This window comes from Somniosus microcephalus, chromosome 5 (genome assembly GCF_052327205.1).
Source record: "Somniosus microcephalus isolate GS21.2 chromosome 5, FLI_Smic_1.0, whole genome shotgun sequence".
Classification (NCBI taxonomy): Eukaryota; Metazoa; Chordata; class Chondrichthyes; order Squaliformes; family Somniosidae; genus Somniosus; species Somniosus microcephalus.
Window position 1 is genome coordinate 259,058,405 of NC_140991.1, and position 27,019 is coordinate 259,085,423.

At 50.3% G+C, this 27,019-nt stretch overlaps 2 protein-coding genes across 10 annotated transcripts in view; both read right to left on the minus strand.

The window, feature by feature from the left end:
- Positions 1-24,424, minus strand: LOC147117673 (uncharacterized). Its single transcript, XM_085989390.1, has 3 exons — positions 24,326-24,424; positions 1,362-1,524; positions 1-1,203 (listed from the first exon to the last, which is right to left on the minus strand). Exons 1-3 carry the CDS (start codon positions 24,422-24,424, stop codon positions 173-175), a joined length of 1,293 nt encoding a protein of 430 aa, XP_085845516.1. The 3' UTR covers positions 1-172.
- Positions 23,941-27,019, minus strand: part of ripor2 (RHO family interacting cell polarization regulator 2) — a 212,418-nt gene continuing 209,339 nt past the window's right edge. For all 9 annotated transcript variants that reach the window (XR_015078498.1, XM_085988863.1, XM_085988860.1 and 6 more), the window contains one exon: positions 23,941-25,092. Coding sequence is in view for 8 of the 9 variants with exons in the window: in XM_085988863.1 (XP_085844989.1) it covers positions 24,992-25,092 (101 nt within the window). In the remaining variant the exon portion in view is untranslated. The remainder of the gene's footprint in view (positions 25,093-27,019) is intronic.

Below are 27,019 nucleotides of genomic sequence, written 5' to 3' on the forward strand. Positions count from 1 at the left end.
CATAATGCCCCCCAGAACAGAAGCCCTCGCATCACCCAAACCCTCGCTCAACACACTCTATTCGGTGTGGCGAGAGGGCGAGTCCGTCGACAGCCGTCTTTTGCCCCGGCCCGTCCTGCTGCTGCGCCTCAAGCTGGGCCGTGAGGCTGTGGCGAGGCTGGGGGAAGGATCTTCAGGGCGACAAGGCGTCTCGCCAGATGCCCTTGGGGGGTCGGCCTACACGAGGGCGGGCCCGGGAGGGGCCGGCTGGTGGCTGCTGCAGCTGTGGGTGGCCCTCTTCACTGGCTGCAGCAGCTCCTTGCACCCTGGCTGGGGGAGTGGCAGGCTCGCCTGCACCAATGGGGACAAGGTGGGTGATGCCAGGCGCGCGCTGGTCACCAGACACACGTGCACTCGGGCGGCCTGGCCGGGGAGCAAGCGCGCCAAACTGTTGGTCGCCAGACCGGTGTGCGGCAGCAGGGCGGCGGCTGGCCTGGCGACGCCTCCGCGCCAGTGCGAGGGTGGCAGAAGTCAGTGCCCCAACTGCGCCGGCATGTGCCCGCATCTGCAGTGCCATTGTCTGCACAGCACCTCTCAGCTGGCGACTGGCGTGCTGCGCTGCCTTGAGTTGTTGCACCCCCCTCTCATGCGCTGCCACAAGGAGCTCCACCCCCCTGGCGTGCGCTGCTGCGAATTGCTCTAGGCCCCTGGCCTGGGATTGGCCGAAAGCCACCACACTTTGTGCGAGGCTTTCGATGGCGTGAGGCATCTGTGCCACCACCTCCATGATTTCGACGTGCCGCCGCTCCGACGCCGCCGACATCTCGTCCAGGAGGCGCACCTCCTGGGCGACGTCCGAGTCCGGACTGGAGGGCGCCTCCACCCTCTGGCCAGAAGGCTGGCGTGCCGCCGGAGCCTTGCCGCGTGCGGCCACGCCACTGGGACCAGGTTCTGCCCTCCCCTCCACCGCCTCCCCCCTCTGGGCAGAAGGCTGGTGTGCCGCCGGAGCCTTGCCGCGTGCGTCCATGCCACTGGGACCAGGTTCGGGGCTCCCCTCCCCCGCCTCCCCCTGGCTCTCCGGCACGCCAGACGTCTCCCCTTCATTGCCATCTCCTGGAGCGGAGGAGGGTTCCCCCAAGGTGGCGCCTTCCTGCTGCTCCTCGACGTCCTCCTCCTCCGAGGGCCTGGCTGTCTGGGCTTCAGGGAGCACCTCCTCCTCACCAGCTGAAAGCAGGAAGGCACAAGTGTAGCTTTAGAGTGAGGACAGGCCGACAGCGAGGGAGGCCGCACTGGTGCATTATGCGCATTTTTCGGCCAGTGGGGAAGGATGTAGATCTGATGCGCGAGGGCAAGGAGAGAGGTGCACCCGGTCCTGTCCTTACCAGTGGGTTCCAGTATAGGGTCGGCGTCGCCGAGCGCCACAGGCCCAATCACCGGGTGACGCAGCAGTCGGGCCACCCTCTCTTCCAGAACCGTTAGCTCCTGGTAATCGCGAGGGCCTCCACCAGTGACACGCAGGCTCCTGGCGTTCCTCGCCAGCTTGGCCTGCAAGAGAAAGGAGGGCGTCTAAGTACAGTGTGGTGCCCCGTTGTTGTGTGTGAGGCCTCCCATGGTGGAATAGCTTGCACAGTGTGGTGCCCCGTTGCTGTGTGTGAGGCCTCCCATGGTGGAATAGCTTGCACAGTGTGGTGCCCTGTTGCTGTGTGTGAGGCCTCCCATGGTGGAATAGCTTGCACAGTGTGGTGCCCTGTTGCTGTGTGTGAGGCCTCCCATGGTGGAATAGCTTGCACAGTGTGGTGCCCTGTTGCTGTGTGTGAGGCCTCCCATGGTGGAATAGCTTGCACAATGTGGTGCCCTGTTGCTGTGTGTGAGGCCTCCCATGGTGGAATAGCTTGCACAGTGTGGTGCCCTGTTGCTGTGTGTGAGGCCTCCCATGGTGGAATAGCTTGCACAGTGTGGTGCCCTGTTGCTGTGTGTGAGGCCTCCCATGGTGGAATAGCTTGCACAGTGTGATAAGTGCAGAAAGAGCTATTGATTAACATGCAAATGCCATTGCAGCGGCAGCAGGGCTGGGCATTAGACCTTGGATGTCCCTTTGGCCCTAATGGGAGGTGCACATGCAAGGATGAGGGGGACACTGGTCATTGTATTTCTTGCGGCACTGGTCCGCACTCCTGGGAACATCGGAGTTGGAGGAGACCCTCCGGGCAATTTTGGTCCACGCCTCCCTGAACTGGCTCCTGGGAGCCTTCCTGCCACTAGCCGGGCACACGACCCGTCTTCTCTTGCGTACCCCATGAAGGAGCACACCCAGCGCATGCTCAGAGAACCGCTGGGCTCTTTCACGGGCCCTCTCCATGACCTCCAGGCGTTGATTTGGTACACAACCAGTCCTGAGGCCTAGTTGCAGGGCTACAGCATGCAGGGCGTGGCTGCAGTCAAAGTTGACCCTTCCCCCTTTAAGAGCTGGCCGGCGTCAGGGTGTCTGCTGACACTCACCACATGATCGCACCTGCGCTGCGCCCGGAATCGGCGTTATCAGGCTGCATCGCCGGATTAGCGCCTGAACACAGGGTTCCAACGCCTTTTGCAGCGCTCGGCCAAAAAGTTGGCCAAATCTACTGAATTTCGGCGAGCTCGCCTGCACTTTCCGGCGGCCGCTAAATTTGCCGAGCGCCCGACTTTAGCGCCGCAATAGCGTCCGAACTGAATTTCTAGGCCATGGACTTTCAAAAGGCCTTTGATAAGCTCTCATAGTAGAATCATGAACTGCGGTCTGCACAGAACGGGATTAAACAGAGCGGACTTGAACAGAGTGTTTTATTTGGGAATTTGGAAAGAGTGAGAATTCGGAGAAGGGGGGAAGAAGTTGTTGCTTTTTGCCTACACTACTTGTAGTGCTTTGTGTTACAGGTAGATATTTAATTTCAGTACCCTTAACTTAAGCTAGATCAAGTAAGTAGTCAAGAAACGACACTGTAAACTAAGTTACCTAATTACAAATTAAATTAAATTAAATAAAACAAGGTCATATAGGGATGGCAGTGCAGGTGGTGTGCCGCAACTGCAGCATGTGGGAGTTTGCGGAGAGCATTGTGATCCCGGACAAACATGTTTGCAGTAAGTGCCTGCATCTTGAGGAACTTCAGCTCAGAGTTTTTGAGCTGGAGTCTGAGGTGCAGACATTGCGGAGCATCAAGGATGGGGAGAGTTACCTGGACACTTTGATCCAGGAGGCAGTCACACCCCTTAGTGGTACAGGTCTGGTTAGTGGTCAGGGATAGGAGGCTGTGACTGCAAATCAGGCAGGTAAGGAGACCTAAGGTGCAGTAGTGGAGGAGACTCAGCCTTTGCCCTTGTCCAACAGGTATGAGGTTCTTGCTGCCTGCATGGATGAGGGAAAAGCCTGCAGGATGGATGAGCAAGCAAACCATGGCACCATGGTGCAGGAGGCCATTCAAGTGGGGGGAATGAAAGGGAATGCAGTTATGGTAGGGGACAATATGGTCAGGGGGATAGATACTGCTCTCTGCAGCCGCGACCAAGAGTTCCGAAGGTTGTGTTGCCTGCCAGGGTTAAAGACATCCCCTCGCGGCTGGAGAAGAACTTGGAGTGGGAGGGGGAGGATCATGTTGTTGGGGTCCATGTAGAAACCAACGATGTAGGTAGAACTAGGAATGAGGTTCTGCTGAGAGAGTTTGAGGAGCTAGGATCCAAATTAAAAAGCAGAACCTCAAAGGTAATAATCTCTGGATTGTTACCTAAACCACGCGCAAATTGACATAGGGACAAACAGATTAGGGGCTAGATTTTCAGTTGCTTGCGCCAGCAGTTAGCGCCTTAAGAGAAGTGATTTCCGGGCGCTATGCGTGTAGCGCCCGGGCGCAGCGCAGTTTGCGCCCCGCCCCAAATTAAGTTGCCCGTTAGCGCCGGCGCAAAGTTTAGCGCCCGCCCGGATGCGCGCGCAGAAAATGACGTCACATCCTCGTGCAACGCCCTTTGGCCGCCCCGATTGCAAACTTCAGTCGGACCGCCCCATTGTGCGGTGGGCGGCCGGAGCGTTTGGAAAAAGGAACGCAACACAACCAGCGCGGGCCCCGGGGGGCGCTAATTAAAGGGAACGTCCTCTCCAGTATAAAGGCCATCCTTTTTTCAGAAAACAGTCTTGTGCAACGCATTTCTGGAGACACAACAAGGAGGATAGCTAACTGGTTTCAAGCAGCAAGAGCCAGGTATTTTTGGACTCAGGCAACAGCGCTGCAAGTGGCCATTTGGAAATTAGAGTGTTTGCCAGGATTTGATGGGGGTTGCATGGGGTGCCAACGCGGAGCTGCAGCTCCATGTCCGTAGGGCTCGCAGACGCATTGTGAGAGGGGCAGCCCTGGCTAGAGGCAGAGGGGGCTACAGGCGTCGGCCACGTAGGCCTTACCCAGTCAGGCTATACCGCCAGCAGCGCTCCTACCTAAACATGAGTGCCGCGCGATGTGTTAAAAGGCTCCGATTCCGAAAGGGGGTGATTGCAGAGATCTGCCACCTGCTTCGCCGAGATCTGCGGCCAAAGCTCAGGTGCAGGACGTCTCTGTCGGTGGAAGTGAAGGTGACAGTGGCATTGAACTTCTATGCCACCGGCTCCTTCCAATACGCTGCTGGGGACATAGCAAACATCTCCCAGTACGGCGCGCATCGCTGCATCCGCCAGGTGACCGAAGCACTGTTCAGAAGGAGAAGCCAATTCATCTCCTTCCCCATGGCCCTGGAGAGCCAGCATCAGCGCGCATTGGGATTTTCCAGACTCGGGGAATTCCCCTTGGTGCAGGGCGCCATTGACTGTACGCATGTGGCTTTGCGGGCCCCTCTGGAGCATGGCGAGCAGTATCGCAACAGGAAGGGCTACCATTCTCTGAATGTGCAGCTGGTCTGTGACCACAAGCAGCGCATCATGGCAGTCAATGCCAGCTTCCCAGGCAGCAGCCACGATGCCTTTATCCTGCGGCAGAGTACTGTGCATGACATGTTCCAGGCACAGCCTCCCCCAAGAGGATGGCTACTCGGGGACAAAGGCTATCCTTTGTGCACCTGGCTCATGACCCCGCTCCGCGCGCCCAGGACCGCTGCTGAAGAGGCCTACAACGAGAGCCATCAAACCACCCGCAACATCATCGAGCTAACTATTGGGGTCCTCAAGCAGCGGTTCCGCTGCCTTGATCGCTCCGGAGGAGCTCTCCAGTATTCGCCGGACCGGGTCTCCCAATTTGTGGTGGTTTGCTGCATGCTACACAACCTGGCTATCCGCAGGACTCAGGCACTGCCACCTGACGTTGGACCAGCACCTCAGGAGGAGGAGCAGGAGGAGCATGAGGAGGAGGAGGAGGAGGAGGAGCAGGAGTACGTTCCCAGGAGGGAGCGACCAGGGCCAAGGGCCGCACGACGCCACCTTATTACACGGTACTTCTAAGCCCCCTGTCAGGGAATGGCCAGGGGCCATGAGGGAAGATGAATGCAGCCGCTCCGCAAGCCCTCAGCCGGCGAAGCCAACAAACACTAAGAAGAACAACCATGGAGACTGCATGAATAAAGATAATTTTTTATTACACAAAAATGAAAAGCCCTTCCCACATGAATCCCCAAAAACAATAAACGGGCCCCACAAAAAGCCCAACAAACGACTCACTCCCACAAACTGGGGAGGAGCCACTCCACCTTTATTGAAACCGGGCCTCAACGTCGGCCTAACGCAAAAAAAAAGCCCTCCAAAAGCACAACCATGGGCAAAATAAAGATGGCCACCGCCATATTAAAGGAAAGCTGGCCACACCCTCTACTGAGTGGCCCGCGAGGGCGAGACCTTGGCCAGCATTTTGCCTCCCCTGCCCTGCCTGCTGCTCCTTCGCAAGCTCTGCCCAGTGGCTGCTGCGAGGCTGGGGGAAGGCGCCTGAGGCTCAGATGCCCTTCCGCCAGATGCCGCTGGGGGGCGGCCTACACGGCGTTTGGGCCTCGAGGGGCCGTCTCCTGAGTGGCGCACCTGAGCCTGGCCACCATCAGCTGCAGCCGCTTGCCCTTGACGCCCCAGAGGGGGAATGGCGGCGACGGATGGCGCAATGTGGGCCAGCTGGCGTCTGGGATGCGCTGGCTGGTGCTGTGGCGCGGTGGCACTCGGCCGGGCCCGCACTGCAGGATCCGCAGCAATCAGCCGACGGCCGGCTTGCTGGGATGGTCCAGCGCGGCGCCTGCCCTGGCGATGCCTGCCTGAGACAGCGCGTGTGGCAGCAGTGAGTGGCCCTGTGGTCCTGGTGTGCGCGCGCATCACATCCGCCAGGGTCTTGACGGCATCAGTTAGCATGCGGCCAGTCGCGGCAGTTGCTGCCCCGAACTCGCGCACACTGGTCGCCAGCGACTCGATGGCCTCAGGCATGCGCCCCACCACGCTCATGAGCTCCGTGTGGCGCCGGTCCGAGTCGTCGGCCATCTGATCGAGCTTCCGCACCTCCTCCGAAGTGAAGGTGTCCGGACTGGAGTCGCGACTCTCCCGCTGGGGAGGAGGGGGCCGAACTAGGGGACCCTTGCCGCGTTGGTGACGGCGAGTGTGCCGAGCAGCAGCACTCCCCTCTGATCCTTCCCCCCTTTGGGGGGAAGGCCGCGGGCCACGCGCACGGCTGCTGGGTGGCTGGACGCCACTGGTCCCAGAAGCTGCATTGCCCTGCGACAGTTCCTCCAGGCACTCGTCCAGTGAGGAGGTGTCAAGCATTTCCTCCTCTCCTGCGGGACGTGACTGTTCCCCCGAAGGTCCGGCTTGCTCCTCCTCCTCCTCCTGGTTGGAGGTGCTGTCACTGGCAGCCTCAGGGTCCTGGTCGTCACCAGCTGAAAGCAGGAATGCACAAGAGTAGCTTCAGAGTGAGGAGACGGCGTCAGCGAGGGAGTTAGGACTGGTGGGATTCAGCGCATTGGTGGGACAGTGGCAAAGGAGGTAGCTCGGATGGGCCAGTGCGACGCGAGAGGGCCAAAAGGCGAGGTCCTTACCATTGCCGGGCAGTGGAGGGTCGGATACACCGCACGCTGTGGGGACAATCACACGGGCTCCCATGAGCACACACACGCGCTCCTCCAGCCGAGTGAGCTTCTGCAGCTTGGCGCGGCCACCCCTGGCACGGGCCTGGCGATTAAACGCTACTTTAGCCTGCAAGAGAAAGGACGGGCTGTAAGTGCGCAGTGAAGCCCTGATGTAGTGTGCACTGCCTCCCATGGTGGAATAGCTTGGACAGAGTGAAGCCCTGATGTAGTGTGCACTGCCTCCCATGGTGGAATAGCTTGGACAGAGTGAAGCCCTGATGTAGTGTGCACTGCCTCCCATGGTGGAATAGCTTGGACAGAGTGAAGCCCTGATGTAGTGTGCACTGCCTCCCATGGTGGAATAGCTTGGACAGAGTGAAGCCCTGATGTAGTGTGCACTGCCTCCCATGGTGGAATAGCTTGGACAGAGTGAAGCCCTGATGTACTGTCCACTGCCTCCCATGGTGGAATAGCTTGGCCAGAGTGTAGAGTGCCGAATGGCCATTTGATGCTCATGACTGTCCCAATGCTGCTGGCTGAGGGCTGGCCAAAAGGACTTTCAGGTCCCTTTGCCCATCATGTCAGGTGTACATGCAAGAATGAGGAGGAGACTGGAAAGGCTACTCACCCTCACAATCCTGGTCAGATCGTTGTATTTCTTACGGCATTGTGTGTGGGTCCTGGGGGCCTCGCCGGTGAACGTCACCCTCTGGGCGATCTGCTTCCAGGCTTTGGTGTAGTCGTGGTGGGTTGGATTCCTCCCACTCTCTGGAAACAAGATCTTGCGCCTCACCTCCAGAGCTGTGACCATTATGTCCAGATCACCCTCTGAGAAGCGCAGGGCACGCTGACGGGCCTTCTCTGGCGTTGCCATGACTCCCTGGGGCTGAGCAGTAGTGTTGAGGCCTCTTTGCAAGGCTGCAGTGTGCAGGGCGTGGCAGCAGACCAATTCGTCCCTTCCCCCTTTAAGAGCTGGTCGGCACCACGGGGTCTGCTGTCAGTGCAAAAATGACCGCACCCGTGCTGCGCCCCGCCTGGGCGCTATCCCTCTGGACCGCCGGCTTAGCGCCTAAAGAGAGTAGTGGAACGCCTCTTTTAGCGCTCCACCAACCTCTTAGGGCGAAGCCACTGAATTCCCGGCAACGGGGCGCTACTTTGGGGCGGGCGCTAACTTCGGGCGGGCGCTAAGGTTAGCGCCCCAAAACTGCCTATACTGAAAATCTAGCCCTTGAGGTTTAAATGCGTGGCTCAAAGAGTGGTGTGGGAGGAAGGGGTTTCAGTTCATCGAGCACTTGCACCAGTACTGGGGAAAGAAGGAGTTGTTCCGTTGGGACGGGCTCCACTTAAACCAAGTGGGACCAGTGTCCTGGCGAACTGAATAATTAGGGCAGTAGACAATGCTTTAAACTAATGAGAAGGGGGGTGGGGATTTTGGGAGGCTGCAGGAAAGTGTAAATTTAAAAGCAGTGAGAGAAATGTCAAGGCTGTAGAGCAGAGTAGAGTTTTGGGTCAGGAAGGGACAGAGAGAGTAACAAAGATAATAAGGCATCAGTGACTAAGGTGACATCAGGGAGAAATAAAAATAAGTCAAAGCTAAAGGCACTGGGCTGAAAATTCAGTAGGGTTAGCGCCCCATTTGAGGCGCTAGAGGGCCTAGCGCCGGAGTTATGGCCGGTTTGTAAATTCAGTGGGGCCCTGCCATCGGCGTTAGACCGGTTGCGCTGCGCCGGCACCGATGACGTCATCGGTGTGCGCAGCGTCCCGGTTGCCGTGGTGACGGGCCCCAACGCCGAAATTGAGTTGCGGCCGCCTCGCCCGTGGCAGCCGCAACTAACGATGTTTCAGCAGAGTCCTACGCGAGTTAGCGCCGGCGCATTAAGGTCGCACGGCGGCCGGCCGCTTTCCCGCCGGCCGCCTGCCCGCACCTCCCTCCCCGGACTCCTCCACCCCCCCCCGCGGAACAGATGCGTCTGGCCTGCGAGCCCGGCACTTCTCCGAGGTGCCGGGCTCATTTTTTTCAAGATTTCAACGGCCAGCGGGCGGGTGCAGGCAGCTCCTCCTTAACTGAAGGAGGAGGCCTGCACTTCCCCAGCCTGCCGCACCGCATCGGGTGCCGCAGCGCCGGAATTGCGCCGCAATGCGGCAGTCAGCGCCCATTTCGAGGCGCTGACACCCTCCTGTAGCGCCGGCAGCCGTTTGGGCGCGGCGCTACTGAATTTTTGGCGCGCGCAGGGGGACTTAGCGCCGGCGCTAAATTTCCGGCGCTAAAGCCCTGGCGCGGCGCCAACTGAATTTCTAGGCCACTATATCTAAATGCCCGAAGCATTCGCAACAAAATAGATTAATTAATAGCGCAGATAGAAATTAACAGGTTTGATCTAATAGCTATATCGGAGACGTAGTTGCAAAGTGGCCACAGTTGGGAACTAAATATTCCACAACACTTAACTTTTATAAGAGATAGGCAAAATGGAAAAGAAGGAGTAGTAGCCCTGATAATAAAGGATAGGATAAAGACAGTAGAGAGAAAGGATCTTCGCTCCGAAAATCAAGAAGTAGAATCAGTTTGGGTGGAGCTAAGAAACAGCAAGGGGCAAAAAACATTGGTGGGAGTTGTTTATAGGCCCTCAAACAGTAGTTGTAATGTACGGCAGAGTATAATCAGGAAATTAGAGGCGCATGTAACAAGGGTAATACAGTCATCATGGGGGGCTTTAATCTGCATATAGACTGGGCAAACCAAATTTGCAGTAATAGTGTGGAGGAAGAACTCATGGAATGTATGCAAGATAGTTTTCTAGATCAGTATGTTGAGGAACCAACTAGGGAACAGGCTATTTTAGATCTAGTATTGTGCAATGAGAAAGGGTTAATTAATAACCTTGTAGTAAAGGGGCCTTTAGGGAAGAGTAACCATAATATGATAGAATTTTATATTGAGTTTGAAAGTGATTTAGTTAAATCCGAAACTAGGGTCTTAAATCTAAACAAACTATGTACGTATGAGAGGCAAGTTGGCTAAGGTAGATTGGGAAACTACATTAAAAGGTATGACAGTAGACAAGCAATGGCTAGCATTGAAAGAATTAATACATAATTTACAACAAATATACATTCCTTTAAGGCACAAAAACCCCACAGGAAAAGTGGTCCAACCGTGGCTAACAAGAGAAGTTAAACATAATATTAGATCAAAGGAAGAGGCTTATAATGTTGCCAAAAAGAGTAGTAAGCCTGAGGATTGGGAGGATTTTAGAATTCAGCAAAGGAGGACCAAGAAATTGATAAAGAAAGGGAAAACAGAATATGAGTAAACTAGCAAGAGATATAACAACAGACTATAAAAGCTTCTACAGGTATGTAAAAAGGAAAAGATTAGCAAAAGTAAATGTGGGTCCCTTACAGGCTGAGACAGGAGAAATTATAACGGGGAATAAGGAAATGGAAGAAAAATTAAACAAATACTTTGTGTCTGTCTTCATGGAAGAAGACGCAAAAAACATCCAGAAAATAGTGGAGAACCAAAGCTCTAGCAAGAATGAGGAACTGAAAGAAATTAGTATTAGTAAAAAAATAGTACTGGAGAAATTAATGGGACTGAAAGCCGATAAATCCCCTGGACCTGATGGCCTACATCCTCGGGTTTTGAAAGAGGTGGTTATAGAGATAGTGGATGCATTGGTTGTCATTTTCCAAAATTCCATAGATTCTAGAACGGTTCCCACAGATTGAAAGGTAGCAAATGTAATCCCACTATTTAAGAAAGGAGGGAAGAGAGAAAATGGGGAACTACAGACCAGTTAGTCTGGCATCAGTAGTAGGGAAAATGCTAGAATCTATTATTAAGGATGTGGTAAAAGGGCACTTAGAAAATAATAATAGGATTGGGCAGAGTCAACGTGGATTTATGAAAGGGAAATCATGTTTGACAAATCTGTTTGAGTTTTTTGAGGTTGTAATTAGCAGAACAGATAAGGGGGAACCAGTGGATGTGGTGTCTTTGGATTTTCAGAAAGCATTCCATAAGGTGCCACACAAGAGGTTATTAAACAAAATTAGGGCTCAAGGGATTGGGGGTAATTTACTAGCATGGATTGAAGATTGGTTAACAGACAGAAAACAGAGAGTAGGAATAAACGGGTCATTTTCGGGTTGGCAGGCTGTAACTAGTGGGGTACCACAAGGATCAGTGCTTGGGCCTCAACTATTCACAATCTATATCAATGATTTGGATGAGGGGACCAAATGTAATATATCCAAGCTTGCTGATGAGACAAAGCTGGGTGGGAATGTAAGTTGTGAGGAGGATGCAAGGAGGCTTCAAGGGGATATAGACAGGCTAAGTGAGTGGGCAAGAACTTGGCAAATGGAATATAATGTGGAGAAATGTGAAGTTATCCACTTTGGTAGGAAAAATAGAAAAGCAGAGTATTTTTTAAATGGTGAGAGATTGGGAAATGTTTGTGTTCAGAGGGACCTGGGTGTCCTTGTACACGAATCACTGAAAGTTAACATGCAGGTACAGCAAGCAATTAGGAAAGCAAATGGTATGTTGGCCTTTATTACAAGAGGATTTGAGTATAAGTCTTACTGCAATTATATAGGGCCCTGGTGAGACCGCACCTGGAGTATTGTGTACAGTTTTGGTCTCCTTACCTAAGGAAGGATATACTTGCCATAGAGGGAGTGCAGCGAAGTTTCACCAGACTGATTCCTGGGATGGGGGGATTGTCCTATGAGGAGAGATTGAGTAGACTAGGCCTATATTCTCTAGAGTTTAGAAGAATGAGAGGTGATCTCATTGAAACATACAAAATTCTTACAGGGCTTGACAGGGTAGATGCAGGGAGGATGTTTCCCCTGGCTGGGGAGTCTAGAACCAGGGGTCACAGTCTCAGAATAAGGGGTCAACCATTTAGGACTGAGATGAGGAGAAATTTCTTCACTCAGAGGGTGGTGAGTCTTTGGAATTCTCTACCCCAGAGGGCTGTGGAGGCTCAGTCGTTGAGTATATTGAAGACAGAGATCGATAGATTTTTGAATATTAAGGGAATCCAGGGATATGGGGATAGTGCAGAAAAATAAAGATGAGGTAGATCAGCCATGATATTAATGAATGGCAGAGCAGACTCGAAGGGACAAATGGCCTACTCCTGCTCCTATTTCTTATGTTCTTATGACTAAGGTCAGAGCATGTGCAATGAGAGGACAAGTAGCAGAATGGATAGAAAACTGGCTACAAAACAGAAAGCAGAGAGTAGGGGTTAAAGGCAATGTTCCCTCTAAGCTGTGTGGCCTCGCAGCTCTCAGGGCTTTTCCAATGTTAAATTTCATGCATGCTCGAATCTGTGAATGGGCCGCAGAAAAATTAGAGGGAACATATGTTAAAGGTAGTTGCTCAAACTGGCAGAAGGTGTAAAGTGGTGTTCCACAGGGGTCGGTGCTGTGACCACTATTGTTCACCATTTACATAGATGATTTTGACTCGGGAATCAAAATTTGCGGATTACAGCAAATTGGAGGGTGTAGTTAATACTGAGGAAGACTGCGCCAAAATACAAGAAAACATTAATAAACTTGTAGAATGAACGTGTAAATAGCAATTAAATTTCAATATAGGTACAGTGTGAGGTGGTACATTTTGGTAGGAGGAATAAGGAGGCCATTACTCCTTGAAAATAAGAGCCTAAATGGGGTAGAAGCGCAAAGGGATCTAGCGTTATAGGTTCACAAATTGTTAAAAGTAGCAACGCAGGTTAACAAATCCATAAAAAGTACAAACAAAGCACTGGGGTTCATTTCTAGAGGAATAGAATTCAAAAGCAAAGAAGTTATTTTAAAATTATATAGAACCTTAGACGGCGATTTTAATGACCTCGGTGGGTCCGTGGCGGGCGACATTGGTGTCGGGTCCCAACCCCTCTGCTGTCTCCATCCCGGTCTCTGAAATGAATTTCCCTTGATTGGGCTTGTTAATCCCTCCCAGTGCGTTTCCCAGCCAATTAGAGAAAGCGGGTCTGGTGACGTTATTTGATGACGCATCATCAGCCTTAAAGGTTTCCTTAAAGAGACAATGGCCAACTTCATTTTGACATTTGTGCTGTCAGTGTTCTACAGTATTAATAAGCACTGCACAGAGGTGCAGGGCTGCACCCAGGCTCTCCCATGACTCCCTCCATATGCACCTCCACCCATCCCTCTCTATCTACATTATCACATCCCCATCTCACTAGCCACCCCTCACACTCACCCTCATCCTAGTGCAATCATGCCAACTAACAACACACAATGGATAGGCACTTGGGTGTTTTATGCAATGTTCATGTAAAGTTTCTGTTAATGTGTCAAACATTGAAACCTTTATTTTCAACACTTTGCGTTCTTGGACAGATTTGTGTGCACCTTTGGAAGTGGCTTAGTGAGTTGTAGTGAATGGTGAGATATAACGGTACCCCCGCAATGGTGATGAGTGTGAAGACTTACAGCATGGTGAATCTGTTGTGGAAATGCAGTGAGGAAGAGCTTGTGGCTGAGGAAAGATATCTCTGTATGGTGGGAGCTTTTACTGTACATTTGAAGCTGTCAACTTAACAGCTGATTTAATGGCCACTGACCTCACGCCTCAGCTTGACAGACGTGGTCCACGACCAGTGTGGAACCCATGGACGAGCTGTCAAATGCAGAAGCTGAGCTGAAATTCATTCTTAAGTGGCTCTAAACAGCCACTAATTACCTGAATTGGATCCCCCGCTGTGAACCTGCCACTGTGTGTCGAGTCTGCTCTGTGCTCACAGACCCGACATTGGGGAAAGGCGCGCGGCAGTAGGTTCACAGCGGGTCCCGACCTGCTGGGGGAAAAAACACTTTCCCACCCGACCCACCACCAATCGCGCCCGCTGACCTCACACAAAATCCAGCCCACTGTCTCCATATTACAAAAAGAATAAAGAAGCACTGGAGAAAGTGTAAAAAAGATTCACAAGGATGATACCAGAACTGAGAGGGTACAATTATCAGGAAAGACTGAACGTGATGGGGCTCTTTTCTATAGAAAAGACAAGACTGAGAGGTGACCTGATAGCGGCCTTTAAAATAATGAATGGGTTCAATAGGGTAGACATGGAGAAGATGGGCTGGATTTTGCTGGAGGTCAGCTGGCGCGATCGGTGGCGGGTCGGGTGGGAAAGTTTTTTTCCCCAGCAGCTCGGGACACCACTGTCAACACGCCGCCACACGCCTTTACCAAATGTCAGGTCTGTCAGTGCTGAGCAGACCCGACACACAGCGGCGGGGGACCCAATTAAAATCAGTAGTGGCTTATTTACAGCCACTTAGCAATGGTTTTTGCCCAGCTGTTTGAATTTGACAGGATGCCCACCAGTTTCCCGATGTGCCTAGACCTAATCTGTGAAGCTGAGGTGGGAGGTCAGTGGCCATTGAATCAGCTGATGAGTTGACTGCTTCAAATGTCAAGTCAAAGCTCCCAGCTGATTAAGAAATGTTCCTTTAACCACTAGCTTCTCTAAACTGCATTTCCACTACAGATTCAGAATGCTGCAAGTCTTTACACAAGTCTCCATCCAGTCTGACCTCATTACCTCTCCCACCATTGACAGATCACTTCTGTCATCTCTACTTCACATGCCATCTATTCCATCAGCATGGGTCCCCTTTATACTCTCTCAACTTGGTCCTCGGAATCCCACCACAATCAGCTCCAACACCAGCAGCACCAGTCACACCAGCAGCACCACCAACAACACCACCAACAACACCACCAACTTCTCCGCAATCACTTGATGCTGCACAGGCCAGAGGGCATCAGCACCCGACCACATTGTAGCCCAGGAGACCAGGGATGGCCTCACCATGGCCAGATTTACTTCACTTGACGCTGTACACCCTGGCTGCCACATGATGCGCCAGGTTGGCACCACCCCACACCAACACCATAAAGCATCCCTACAATGCCCAAGCCATTCCTTTCACACTCATCACCATTGCGGGCAGTACCGTTATGTCTCACTATTCACTGCAAATCACTAAGTTACTTCCAAAGGTGCACGCAAATCTGTCCAAGAACGTAAAGTGTTGAAAATAAAGGTTTCAATGTTTGACACCACATTAACAGAAACTTTACATGAACATTGCATAAAACACCCAAGTGCCTATCCCTTGTGTGTTGTTAGTTGGTATGATTGCACTAGGATGAGGGCGAGTGTGAGGGGTGGCTAGTGAGATGGGGATGTGATAATGTAGATAGAGAGCGAGGGATGGGTGGAGGTGCAAGGTAAGTTTGTGTGAGTAAGGATGTGCAGCAGTCGGATAGAGAAGGCAGAGTGATGGGGATGTGATGAGAGGCACAGCAGGATGAGGCTGAGTGTGGACCTGAGTGGGAACAGAGGCAGCGGCAGCAGCATAAAGGAAGCTGAGCGGCAATTAAAAAAAAACAAAAGGAATGACGTCACAGGATAGCTGGTAACTGATTGCTTGGTAAAGGTCACACAGTTTTGTTTCTCTTCAAGTTCGGGGCCGGGGTTAAATAGCTGGTTAGGGATAAAGCAGGAGCTTGGTGATTAGTAACTGTTAATACTGTATTAAATTAGTAACTGTTAATACCATATTATATTAATAACTTGAAATAGATACATCTTAGTCTTACGTTTCTGTAAAGTTAGTTAATATTCAAATAAATAAAGGCATGGGAGGGCAGGGCAGCTCGGTCCAGCGGAATGCACATCCTGTGCCATGTGGGGACTCCAGGATGCTTCCCGTGTCCTGGACAACCACGTGTGCAGGAGGTGTTGTCAGCTGGAGGAGCTCAAGCTCTGGGTTTCGGAGCTTAAACAGCAGCTGGCGTCACTGCGGTGCATCCGTGAGGCTGAGAGCTACATGAATAGCACATTGCAGGAGGTGGTCACCCCGCAGCTAAGGAGTGCGCAGGCAGAGAGGGAATGGGTGACCACCAGACAGAAGAGGAAGACCAGGCAGGTAGTGCAGGAGTCCCCTGAGTGCATCTCACTCTCCAACCAGTATTCTGTTCAGAGTACTGGTGAGGGCGATGGTTTCTCTGGGGAGTACAGTCAGAGCCAAGTCCACAGCACCACAGGTGGCTCAGCTGAACAGGGGGGAGGAGGAAGATAGGTAAAGCAATAGTGGAAGGGGATTCGATAGTTAGGGGAGCAGACAGGCATTTCTGCGGCCGCAGACGTGACTCCAGGATGGTATGTTGCCTCCCTGGTGTCAGGGTCAAGGATGTCACCGAGTGGCTGCAGAACATTCTGAGGGGGGAGGGTGAACAGCCAGAGGTCGTGGTCCATATCGGTACCAACGACATAGGTAGAAAGAGGGATGAGGTCCTGCAGGCAGATTTCAGGGAGCTAGGAAAGAGATTAAAAAGCAAGACCTCAAAGGTAGTAATCTCTGGATTACTCCCGGTGCCACACATCAGTGAGTATGGAAATAGGAGGATAGAGCAGATGAATGTGTGGCTGGAGAGATGGTGCAGGAGGGAGGGCTTCAGATTCCTGGGGCATTGGGACCGGTTCTGGGGGAGGTGGGACCTGTACAGGCCGGACGGGTTGCACCTCAACAGAGCCGGTACCAATATCCTCACGGGGAGGTTTACTAGTGCTGTTGGGGAGGGTTTAAACTAATTTGGCAGGGGGCTGGGAACCAGGATGTAGCATTAGAAAGGAGAAACAAAGGGCACAAGAGCTTGGGAGAGACAGTTAGCACTAGAGTAAGAAATAGTAAGGTATTAGGTGGGGTCAGACTAAGAGAGAATACAGGATATTCTAAGATAGGTTTACAGTGTAAGTATGTGAACACATGAAGCATAGTAAACAAGGTTGGTGAGCTGCAGGCACAAATAGCCACATGGGAATATGATGTTGTGGCAATAACGGAGACCTGGTTAAAAAAAGGGCAGGATTGGGTACTAAATCTTCCTCGATATAAGGTGTTCAGGAAAGCTGGGGAAGGAAAGATAGGAGGTGGTGTGGCAGTATTGGTTAAGGAGAATGTTACAGCACTGGAGAAGGAGGATGTCCTGGAGGGGTCAAGGACAGAATCTATATGGCTAGAGTTAAGAAATAATAGAGGTGCCATTACACTACTGGGTGTATTCTAAAGGTCACCAACTAGTGGGAAAAATATGTTGGAGCAAATTTGCAGAGAAATTACAGAGAGATGCAAGAACTATAGAGTAGTGATAATGGGGGACTTCAACTATCCTAATATAGACTGGAATAGTAATAGTGTAAAGGGCAGAGAGGGGGAAGAATTTCTGAAGTGTGTTCAGGAGAACTTTCTTGATTAGTACGTTTCTGGCCCAACGAGGAAGGAGGCATTGCTGGATCTGGTTCTGGGGAATGAGGTAGGTCAAGTGGAGCAAGTGTCAGTAGGTGAATATTTGGGGAACAGTGATCATAGTATCATAAGGTTTAGATTAGCTATGGAAAAGGATTGGAGCAATCTAGAGTAAAAATACTTAATTGGAGGAAGGCCCATTTCAGTGGGATGAGAACGGATCTGGCCCGGGTAAATTGGAATCAAAGATTGCAGGCAAAACTGTAATAGAACAATGGGCTGCCTTTAATGAGGAAATAGTTCGGGCACAGTTGAGGTACATTCCCACTAGGGAGAAATGTAGGGCAACTAAAGTCAGAGCTCCCTGGATGATGAAAAAGATAGAGGGTAAGATGATGCAGAAAAAGAGTGCATATGACAGATGTCAGATCGAGAATACATCTGAGAATCAAGCTAAATATAGAAAGTTCAGAGGAGAAGTGAAAAAGAAAATAAGAGGGGCAAAGAGAGGGTAGGAGAATAGATTGGCAGTAACATAAAAGGTAATTCAAAAGTCTTCTATAGGCATATAAATAGTAAACGGGTAGTAAGAGGAGGGGTGGGGCCAATTAGGGACCAAAAAGGAGACCTACACATGGAGGCAGAGGGTATGGCTGAGGTGCTAAATGAGTACTTTACATCTGTTTACCAAGGAAGAAGATGCTGCCATAGACATAGTGAAGGAGGAGGTAGAGGAGATACTGGATGAGATAAAAATTGATAAAGAGGAGGTACTAGAAAGGCTGACTGTACTTAAAATAGATAAGTCACCAGGACTAGATTGGATGCATCCTAGGACGCTGAGGGAAGTGAAGGAAGAAATCGCGGAGATACTGGCCATAATCTTCGAATCCTCCTTAGAAACTGGGGTGGTGCCAGAGGACTGGAGAATTGCAAATGTTACACCCTTGTTCAGAAAAGGGTGTAAAGATAAACCCAGCAACTATAGGCGGGTTAGTTTAACATCGGTAGTGGGGAAGCTTTTAGAAACAATAATCAGGGACAAAATTAACAGTCACTTGGAGAAGTGTGAATTAATTAAGGAAAGCCAGCATGGATTTGTTAAAGGCAAATCGTGTTTAACCAACTTGATCGAGTTTTTTGATGAGGTAACAGAGAGGGTTGATGAGGGCAATGTGGTTGATGTGGTGTACATGGATTTCCAAAAGGCATTCGACAAAGTGCCACATAATAGGCTTCCCAGCAAAGTTGAAGCCCATGGAATAAAAGGAACAGTGGGAGCATGGATACGAAATTGGCTAACGACAGGAAACAGAGAGCAGTGGCGAATGGTTGTTTTTCGGACTGGAGGAAGGTACACAGTGGTGTTCCCCAGGGGTCAGTTCTAGGATCACTGCTTTTCTTGATATATATTAATGACTTGGATGTGGGTGCACAGGGCACAATTTCAAAATTTGCAGATGACACAAAACTTGGAAGTATAGTGAACAGTGAGGAGGGTAGTGATAGACTTCAGGAGGACATAGACAGGCTGGTGGAATGGGTGGACACGTGGCAGATGAAATTTAACGCAGAAAAGTGCGAAGTGATACAATTTGGTAGAAAGAATGAGGAGAGGACATATAAATTAAATGGTACAATCCTAAAGTGGGTGCATGAACAGAGAGACCTAGGGGTATATGTGCACAAATCATTGAAGGTGGCAGGGCAGATTGAGAAAGCAGTTAAAACTGCTTATGAGATCCTGGGCTTCATAAATAGAGGCATACAAAAGCGTGGAAAGTATGATGAACCTTTATAAAACACTGGTTTGGCCTCAACTGGAGTATTTTGTCCAATTCTGGGCACCGCACTTTAGGAAGGATGTGAATAGATTTACGAGAATGTTTCCAGGGATGATGGACTTCAGTTACTTGGATAGACTGGAGAAGCTGGGGTTGTTCTCCTTGGAGCAGCGAAGATTGAGAGGAGATTTGATAGAGGTGTTCAAAATCATGAGTACTTTCCCATCCAGGGATTTTCCCGAAAGCCTGTCCGTAAAACTGGTTATCACCGAGACCCCCCACGCCCCCCTCCCCCAACTTTGGGGTTTGAATCTCCAGAAACCATCTCTCACTATTCTCAAAATCAATGGGGACATCCTGACTCTCATTGGCATCAATTGGCTGTAATTGTCTCAATTCGACGTGGTCCATGAGCAGCAACATTCCACAAGCTTTAATACTAAAATAAAAACAGAAAATGCTGGAAATACTCAGCAGGTCAGGCAGCAGCTGTGAAGAGAGAAACAACGTTTCAGGTCGATGACCCTTCGTCAGAACTGGAAAAAGCTGGAGATGGAACAGGTTTTTAAGCAAGTGTAGGGGCAGGGAAAGGGGGGAGGGGAGGAAAGAACAAAAGGGAAGGTCTGTGATAGGATGGAAGGCAGGAGAGATTAAGAGACAAAAGGGATGATGGTGCAAGGCAAAAGGAGATGGTAATGGGACAGGTTAAGAAACAAAAGATGGCTCTAGATGAAGTGTAATTCGCGATGGCAGAATGAAAGACAGCTGCCAAGCGAGAGAGAGAAAAAAAATGGAAAAAAAGGATAGGGGCAGAGGTTATGGTCTGAAATTGTTGAAGTCGATATTGACTCTAGAAGGCTGTAAAGTGCCTAATCGAAAGATGGGGTGCTGTTCCTCGAGCTTACATTGAGCTTCATTGGAACAATGCAAGAGGCCAAGGACGGTGAGGTCTGAGTGGGAGTGGAGCGTAGAATTAAAGTGACAGGCGACCGGAAGCTCGGTGTCACCCTTACAAACTGAACGGAGGTGCTCCGCAAAGCGGTCACCCAATCTGCGTTTGGTCTTCCCTTCTTCTCTTCTTCTTAGGCAGTCCCTCAGAACCGAGGATGACTTGCTTCCACACTAAAAATGAGTTCTCAGGTGACTGATGAGTCCAATGTGGGACCTACAGTCTCTGTCACAGGTGGGGCAGATGGTTGACAGGCGGGTAGGTGGGGTTCTTGGGTTGACATGCGCTCCTTCTGCTTTTTGCACTTGGCTTCCACTTGCTCCCGGCAAAGAGACTCGAGGTGTTTGGTGCCTTCCCGGATGCTTCTCCTACACTTTGTGCAGTCTTGGACCAGGGATTCCCAGGAGTGGGTGGGGATGTTGCACTTTTTCAAGGAGGCTTTGAGGGTGTCCTTGAAGCGTTTCCTCTGCCCACCTGGGGCTCTCTTGCCGTGTCGGAGCTTTGAGTAGAGCGCTTGCTTTGGGAATCTCATATCAGGCATGCGGACGATGTGGCCCGTCCATCGGAGCTGATCGAGCGTGGTCAAAGCTTCGATGCTGGGGATGTTGGCCTGAGCGAGAACACTGACGTTGGTGCACCTATCCTGCCAATGGATTTGCAGGATCTTGCGGAGGCAGCATTAATGGTACCTCTCCAGTACTCTGCTGTACATGGTCGATGTCTCTGAAGCATACAGGAGGGCGGGTATCACGACTGCTCTGTAGACCATGAGCTTAGTGCCGGGTTTGAGGTCCTGGTCTTCAAACATTCTCTTCCTCAGGCGACCGAAGGCTGCACTGGCACACTGAAGACGGTGTTGGACTTCGTCATCGACGTTTGCCCTTGTTGACAGTAGGCTCCCGTGGTATGGAAAGTGGTCCACGCTGTCCATGGCCTCTTCATGGATTTTCATAATCGGGGAGCAGTACTGTGTGGCGGGGGCAGGTTGGTAGAGGACCTTTGTCTTACGGATGTTTAGTGTAAGGCCTATGCTCTTGTATGCTTCAGTGAAGGTGTTGACGATGGTTTGGAGTTCGACCTCCGAGTGTACGCAGACGCAAGTGTCATCTGCATACTGTAATTCGATGACAGAGGATGGGACGACCTTGGATCTGGACTGGAGGCAATGGAGGTTGAACAGTTTCCCATTTGTTCTGTAGATTAGCTCTACTCCAGCGGGCTGCTAACTGAGGGTGAAATGAAGCATTGCAGCAAGGAAAATCGAGAAGAACGTTGGTGCGATGACACAGCCTTGCTTGACCCCGGTCCGTACGTGAATTGGGTCTGTGGTGGATCCGTTGGTCAGGATCGCGACTTGCATGTCGGCGTGAAGCAGGCGGAGGATGGTGACAAACTTTTGAGGGCAGCCAAATTTGAGGAGGACACTCCATAATTCCTCACGGTTGACGGTGTCGAAGGCCTTTGTGAGGTCAAAGAAGGCCATGTACAGCTGTTGGTGCTGTTCCCTGCATTTCTTTTGTAATTGACACGCGGTGAAGATCATGTCCATTGTGCCCCTTAGTGGGCGGAATCCACATTGCGACTCTGGGAGGAGCTCTTTAGCCACTGGGAGAAGGCGATTGAGGAGGATTCTTGTGATGACTTTCCCTGTGGCAGACAGCAGGGAGACTCCTCTGTAACTACCACAATCAGACTTGTCACCTTTCTTGAAGATGGTCACGATTACAGCGTCTCCGAGATCCCCTGGCATGCTCTCCTCCTTCCAAATAAGGGAAATGAATTCATGTATTTGCACCAATAGTGCTTCTCTGCTATGCTTTAGCACTTCAGCGGGGATTCCATCTGCTCCTGAGGCCTTGTTGTTCTTCAGTTGTCGGATAGCCGTTTCAACCTTGTGCTGGGCAGGGGTTGTGCTGAGGTGGTGGCGGGTAGCATGCTGCGGGATGGAGTTAAGGACACTCGCGTTGAAGACAGAGTCTCGGTTAAGGAGATCTTCGAAGTGCTCCTTCCAGCAGGCACTGACTGCCTCTCTGTCCTTGATGAGTACCTCTCCGTTCTTGGCCCGCAGTGGGGTGCTTGGGCCGTAGGTGGTCTTGGCTGCGCTAAAGAATCCACGCACGTCGTGGTTGTCGGCTAGCTACTGGATGGCCTGCGCTTTCTCCACCCACCATCTGTTCTTTAGGTTGCAAATTTTTTGCTGGACCTCGGCCTTCAGGCTTCTGTAGAGCTGCTTTCTTGCTCTCGAGTTCTGTTGCTGTTTCCAGATCAGGAATGCCTTGCGGTCACCCAATCTGTGTTTGGTCTCCCCAATGTAAAGGAAACCGCATCATGAGCAGCGAATACAGTATACTAAATTGCAAGAAGTACAAGTAAATCGCTGTTTAACCTGGAAAGAGTGTTTGGGGCCCTGGACAGTGGGAAGGGAGGAGGTAAAAGGGCATGTGTTGCATCTCCTGTGCTTGCACGGGAAGGTGCCGGGCGAAGGGGAAGGGGTGTTGGGGGTGATAGAGGAGTGGACCAGGGTATTGCGGAGGGAGCGGTCCCTTCGGAATGCTGAAAGGGGAGGTGAGAGGAAGATGTGTTTGGTGGTGGGATCTTTTGTATTAGCTTTAATACTAATCTTCAATACCTGGCTCATATACAAATAAACTCCTCTTTCTCTCAGTGACTAAAGCACATGGCTGTAAAGAGAATTCTAAACCTGTGCCGATCCAGTTTAATTTAAAAACACACCACTTAAATATAATTAATTTCCAAATCCTTTCTGTGGAAAACTGGTTAAGAAATTCCAAACTGTGGCACCATCTATCTATATTATAGAAATGGCGTACTTAGCATGCATTTCTTGTCTTGTCACGTTTCTCCTTTCCTGTCCATTACACTTTGGAGGAATTTTAACCCCCAAAAAACAGGTGGATTGGGGTCGGGTCGGAAGTTAAAGTGTTAAAAATCTGAATCCCGACCCCAACCCACTCATTTACAGTTTTAATGGAGGCGGGGTGGGGGGGGGGGGGCGGGGGGAAGGGGGCAGGCAGCCAACCCACTCCCAGGAGGCGGATCGCTCATTTAAATATTATAATGAAGCAGGCATGCCTCAGATCTAAGCATCATTTTAAATTTAACAGTGGCTGGTTAGGTTTTGCAGGCCTCATGAAACCCGCCTGTCTAACCCACCCCGCTGCTATCGGAGACTCCCCCACAAGGCTTCTGATCCCGCACCACCCCCCCACCCCCCCCCCCCCCCACAATTACCTTCCCGGCCTCCCATCCCCCACCGGTGATGTTCAGGCCCCCTATGTTTTCTGCCTCCCCCCTCCTCAATGCTCCTCCGGCCCCCAATGTCATCTGCCTCCATCCCGATCATCCTCTGACTCCCCCCACACCAACCCCCGACCTCCTGATCATCCTCCGGCCCCCCCCCCCGATCATTCTTAGGCCCGCCCCAATCACCTCGCTTTAGTTGTCGGGTTTCACGAGGCCCGGGGAAACCGGACGGCCATAGTAAAATGTTAAATTCGATGCTTCTGGCCTCATTAACATAGTTAAAATGCCAATCCGCCTCCTGGGAGTGGGTTGGTTGCCCGTCCATTGTCTCGCCTCAGTAAAACATGGAGATCGGCGGGTTGGAGCCAGCTTCCCAACATGCTTGGAACTTTTGCCCATTTAACCCCTCACTCCCACCCACTCCCCCATGTTAAAATTCCTCCCATGACTCAGTTCTACAGAAAGCTGTGCACTTACCCCAATAAACAATTAAGTGAACCAAAGTCCATTGTTTAAATCCATCATTTTTACCTCAGGTCAGTGTCTGACATGAAAATTTTTTTTATTTTAATTATGATATAAAGACGTAGTAATAAAGACAAAATGCATATTTGAAATTTTATTTTAAAAATGCCATTTAGGTAAACAAAGAATTTGCTGCTTTTTCTTCCGAAAGACAAGGCAAAGAAATGAGGTTTTTTTCAAATTGCTTAATTATACAATAGAGTATTTGAGCGGGGGCAATCCCTCTTTTACAACTGCATCTATTCATTAGTAGGCAATGTAGTCCTCAGTTTATGTTCAATCTGACATTCCACAGGTAAACCCTGCATCATAACATTTTATAAATTAGTACCCCCACAGTCACAGTCCTACAATAAACCTGTCAGCTCTGACATGTGTCAAAACCAACCTCTCAGCTCCATGTGCAGCGTGTTTGGAGGAGAGATCATGCCTCGCAGGAAGGGTATTTTAAGCATGTTACACGTACAATATCCACAGGTACTGCATTATGCACATGATGATTGTCATCTTCTGTGGAATATTTTTTGCTTCTAAATTCTAATGGCTGAAACACGGCATCTGTCATGGATGCAAACTTCAAAGGACCAATCCCAATTCCACCGCACCCTCCCTTTCTCAGGCACTATGTCCGTTTGGCTTTTGTTTCACCTATACAGCCAGATCAAGGCCGTGGTACGCCAGAAAGCTAATAGAAAATAAGAATACATTAACTAAAGATGCAATATATACATTGTGTACCCTGATAACCCATCTCAAAAATGTGCAAATTAAAAAAAAATAATGCCAGTGTGATCTCAAAAAAAGGAAGGAAACAGAAAATTCAGTAGTTAAAACATTTCAATTAATTCTAAATAAATTAACACGAAATAAAGTGGAGTTCGAATAACTTTGGTAAAAGGATGTTTGAACGAAATGACTCTCTCGTTGATTTGTTCGCTTTCTCTTGGGATGGTGTCGTCACGTGCGTTGTGGTTCAATTGTTGTTGGGGATGGCTGGTTTTGCTCTGGGTGTGCAGTCCTGATTCTCTTTGATCTGCCGCTGTGCCACATCTTTCACCCTTAGCGCAGAATTTGGGCAGCTACCATCCATCTGGGCAGTCCCTAATACTGAGGTGCATTGCGGAGTTTTTTTTCAGAAGGCAGTGCTGACCGCATTCCCTCGCCTTCCTGCAAGTCGCACTATTTCCTGAGGGACCTTGTCCAGCTGCTCGTAAGCCAAGCTACCTTCTTCTCCTAGGGAAGGAAGAAGTGTGGGATATGAGAATGATTTTTTGCAATTGGGTCATGACTGTGATGTGCACATATTTTCAATACATTAAACATTATACTGGCCCCAATTTGCATGTGATGGGTTTATGGTGGATCATAGAATCACAGAATTTTACAGCTTAGGAGGCCGTCATTTGGCCTTTGAGCTCTCTGAAAGAGCTGCACAACTAGTCCCATTCACAGTTCTTTCTCCACTTCCCTTTTAAAGGCTGTTACGGATTCTGCTTCCCCTCACTGTTTCTGGTAGGCCATTCCATGTCCAAACAACCCTCTGCATAAAAAAAAATCACCTAACCCCTATCCTCATTCTCCTGATATTTTTAATTTATACCCTGTAGTTACTGACTCGCTGACCAGTGGAAATAGTTTTTCTCTACTTATCAAACCCCTTTATCATTTTGAACACCTCTATCAGATCTCCTCTTAACCTTTTCTGTTTTGGTGAAAAGAACACCACTTTCTCTAGTCTTTCCTCATAACTAAAGCCTCTCAGCCCTGGTATCATTTTATTAAATCACTTCTTTATTCACACCTTGATATCCTTCCTAAAGTAGGGTGCCCATAGGTGGACATAATGGGGTGGAAATTCCTTTAGTCCCATTTTCAGTCCTGAAATGGGTGTTGTGCATAGAGCAACTGGGCGACCTGAGGCTGGTCAAAAATTGGGCCTCAGGCCTCTAATATTATTTGGGTAAACTGCTGGTGCCTGTTACACCTCCACCAGCAGTTCGCCCATTTTAAGAAGATGAATATTAGGCTAAGTGCCTGGCTGGCAGCTGCCTGAAGGTAAGTCCCGGAGGGGAAGTAGAGCATCAACGGGAGGAGGGAGCTGGTTGGGAGCACCGCAGAGTTGGGAAGGGAGTGCAGGGGGAGGGGGGAAGAACTCCTGATCCTCCTAGCTCCACAGCCACGTTTTTTAAACCTATACTTACCTTTTGGTGGTGGTTGCTGCTTCGGCCACAACAGCTGCTGAAGAATCCTGAGCCAAGTAGGCCCAGTTCCTGCTCCGTTCATCACTATCCCATTTCACAGAGCGGGCCTAAAACAGGCAATAGGCCCCTCATTTACATATGTAAAGGGTCTAATGCCTGTGTTAGGCAGCTGCCAGGGTCGCCTGAAATACGACTCAACCCAATATCGTGTTGGACATGTTTCAGGTGTACTTTGGGCGTGGGATGTTGGTCCCTGAAATTGAGCCTTGCTGTGCCCCTTTTACGCCCTAAAAAAACAGGAGCAACGAGGTCCAATTTCTACCTCAATATTCCAATTGTGGCCTAACCAATAATTTGTATTGGTTTAGCATTATCACTTTGATTTTCTACTCTTTGCCCCTATTCATAAAACCCTTAATCCCCTATGCTTTGTTATCTTGTCCGCACACTTTTAAAGATTTGTGTATCTGAACCACTAAGTCTCTCTGCTCCTTTACTGTTTTGAAAGTGGGATGTACAAGCATGGCACAGCTGATTCTGCCCAAATTCTAAATGGTGCCCCACAGGCCATGATAAAAAGCACGTGTTTCACAACCCAGAGCCTGCTGGTCCCAGTGCCTTAATTGGGATCAATTCCATCCTTTTACTCAATGGGTTGTCTCCTGTCAGCAGCAAGAATCCTCCTGTTGGTTATTCACACTGGTGACAGCCATGGAGGAATCTGCAGCCTCAATTTGAAATAGGCTGTATATAGTGACGGCACAAGTCCCAGCCAGATTGGAGATGGTTGGGTAATTCCCCAGTCAATCACGCCTGGAAGCCACACTGCTGTAAGTAACTGGGATTGATTTTACACACACACAATTTGTATTATGTAACTAACTTCCACTCACTGCATTTTTCTGGAGAAATAATTCTGATGTTCTCGGGAGACTCGGTTTGCTGTAGTTTTGGATATG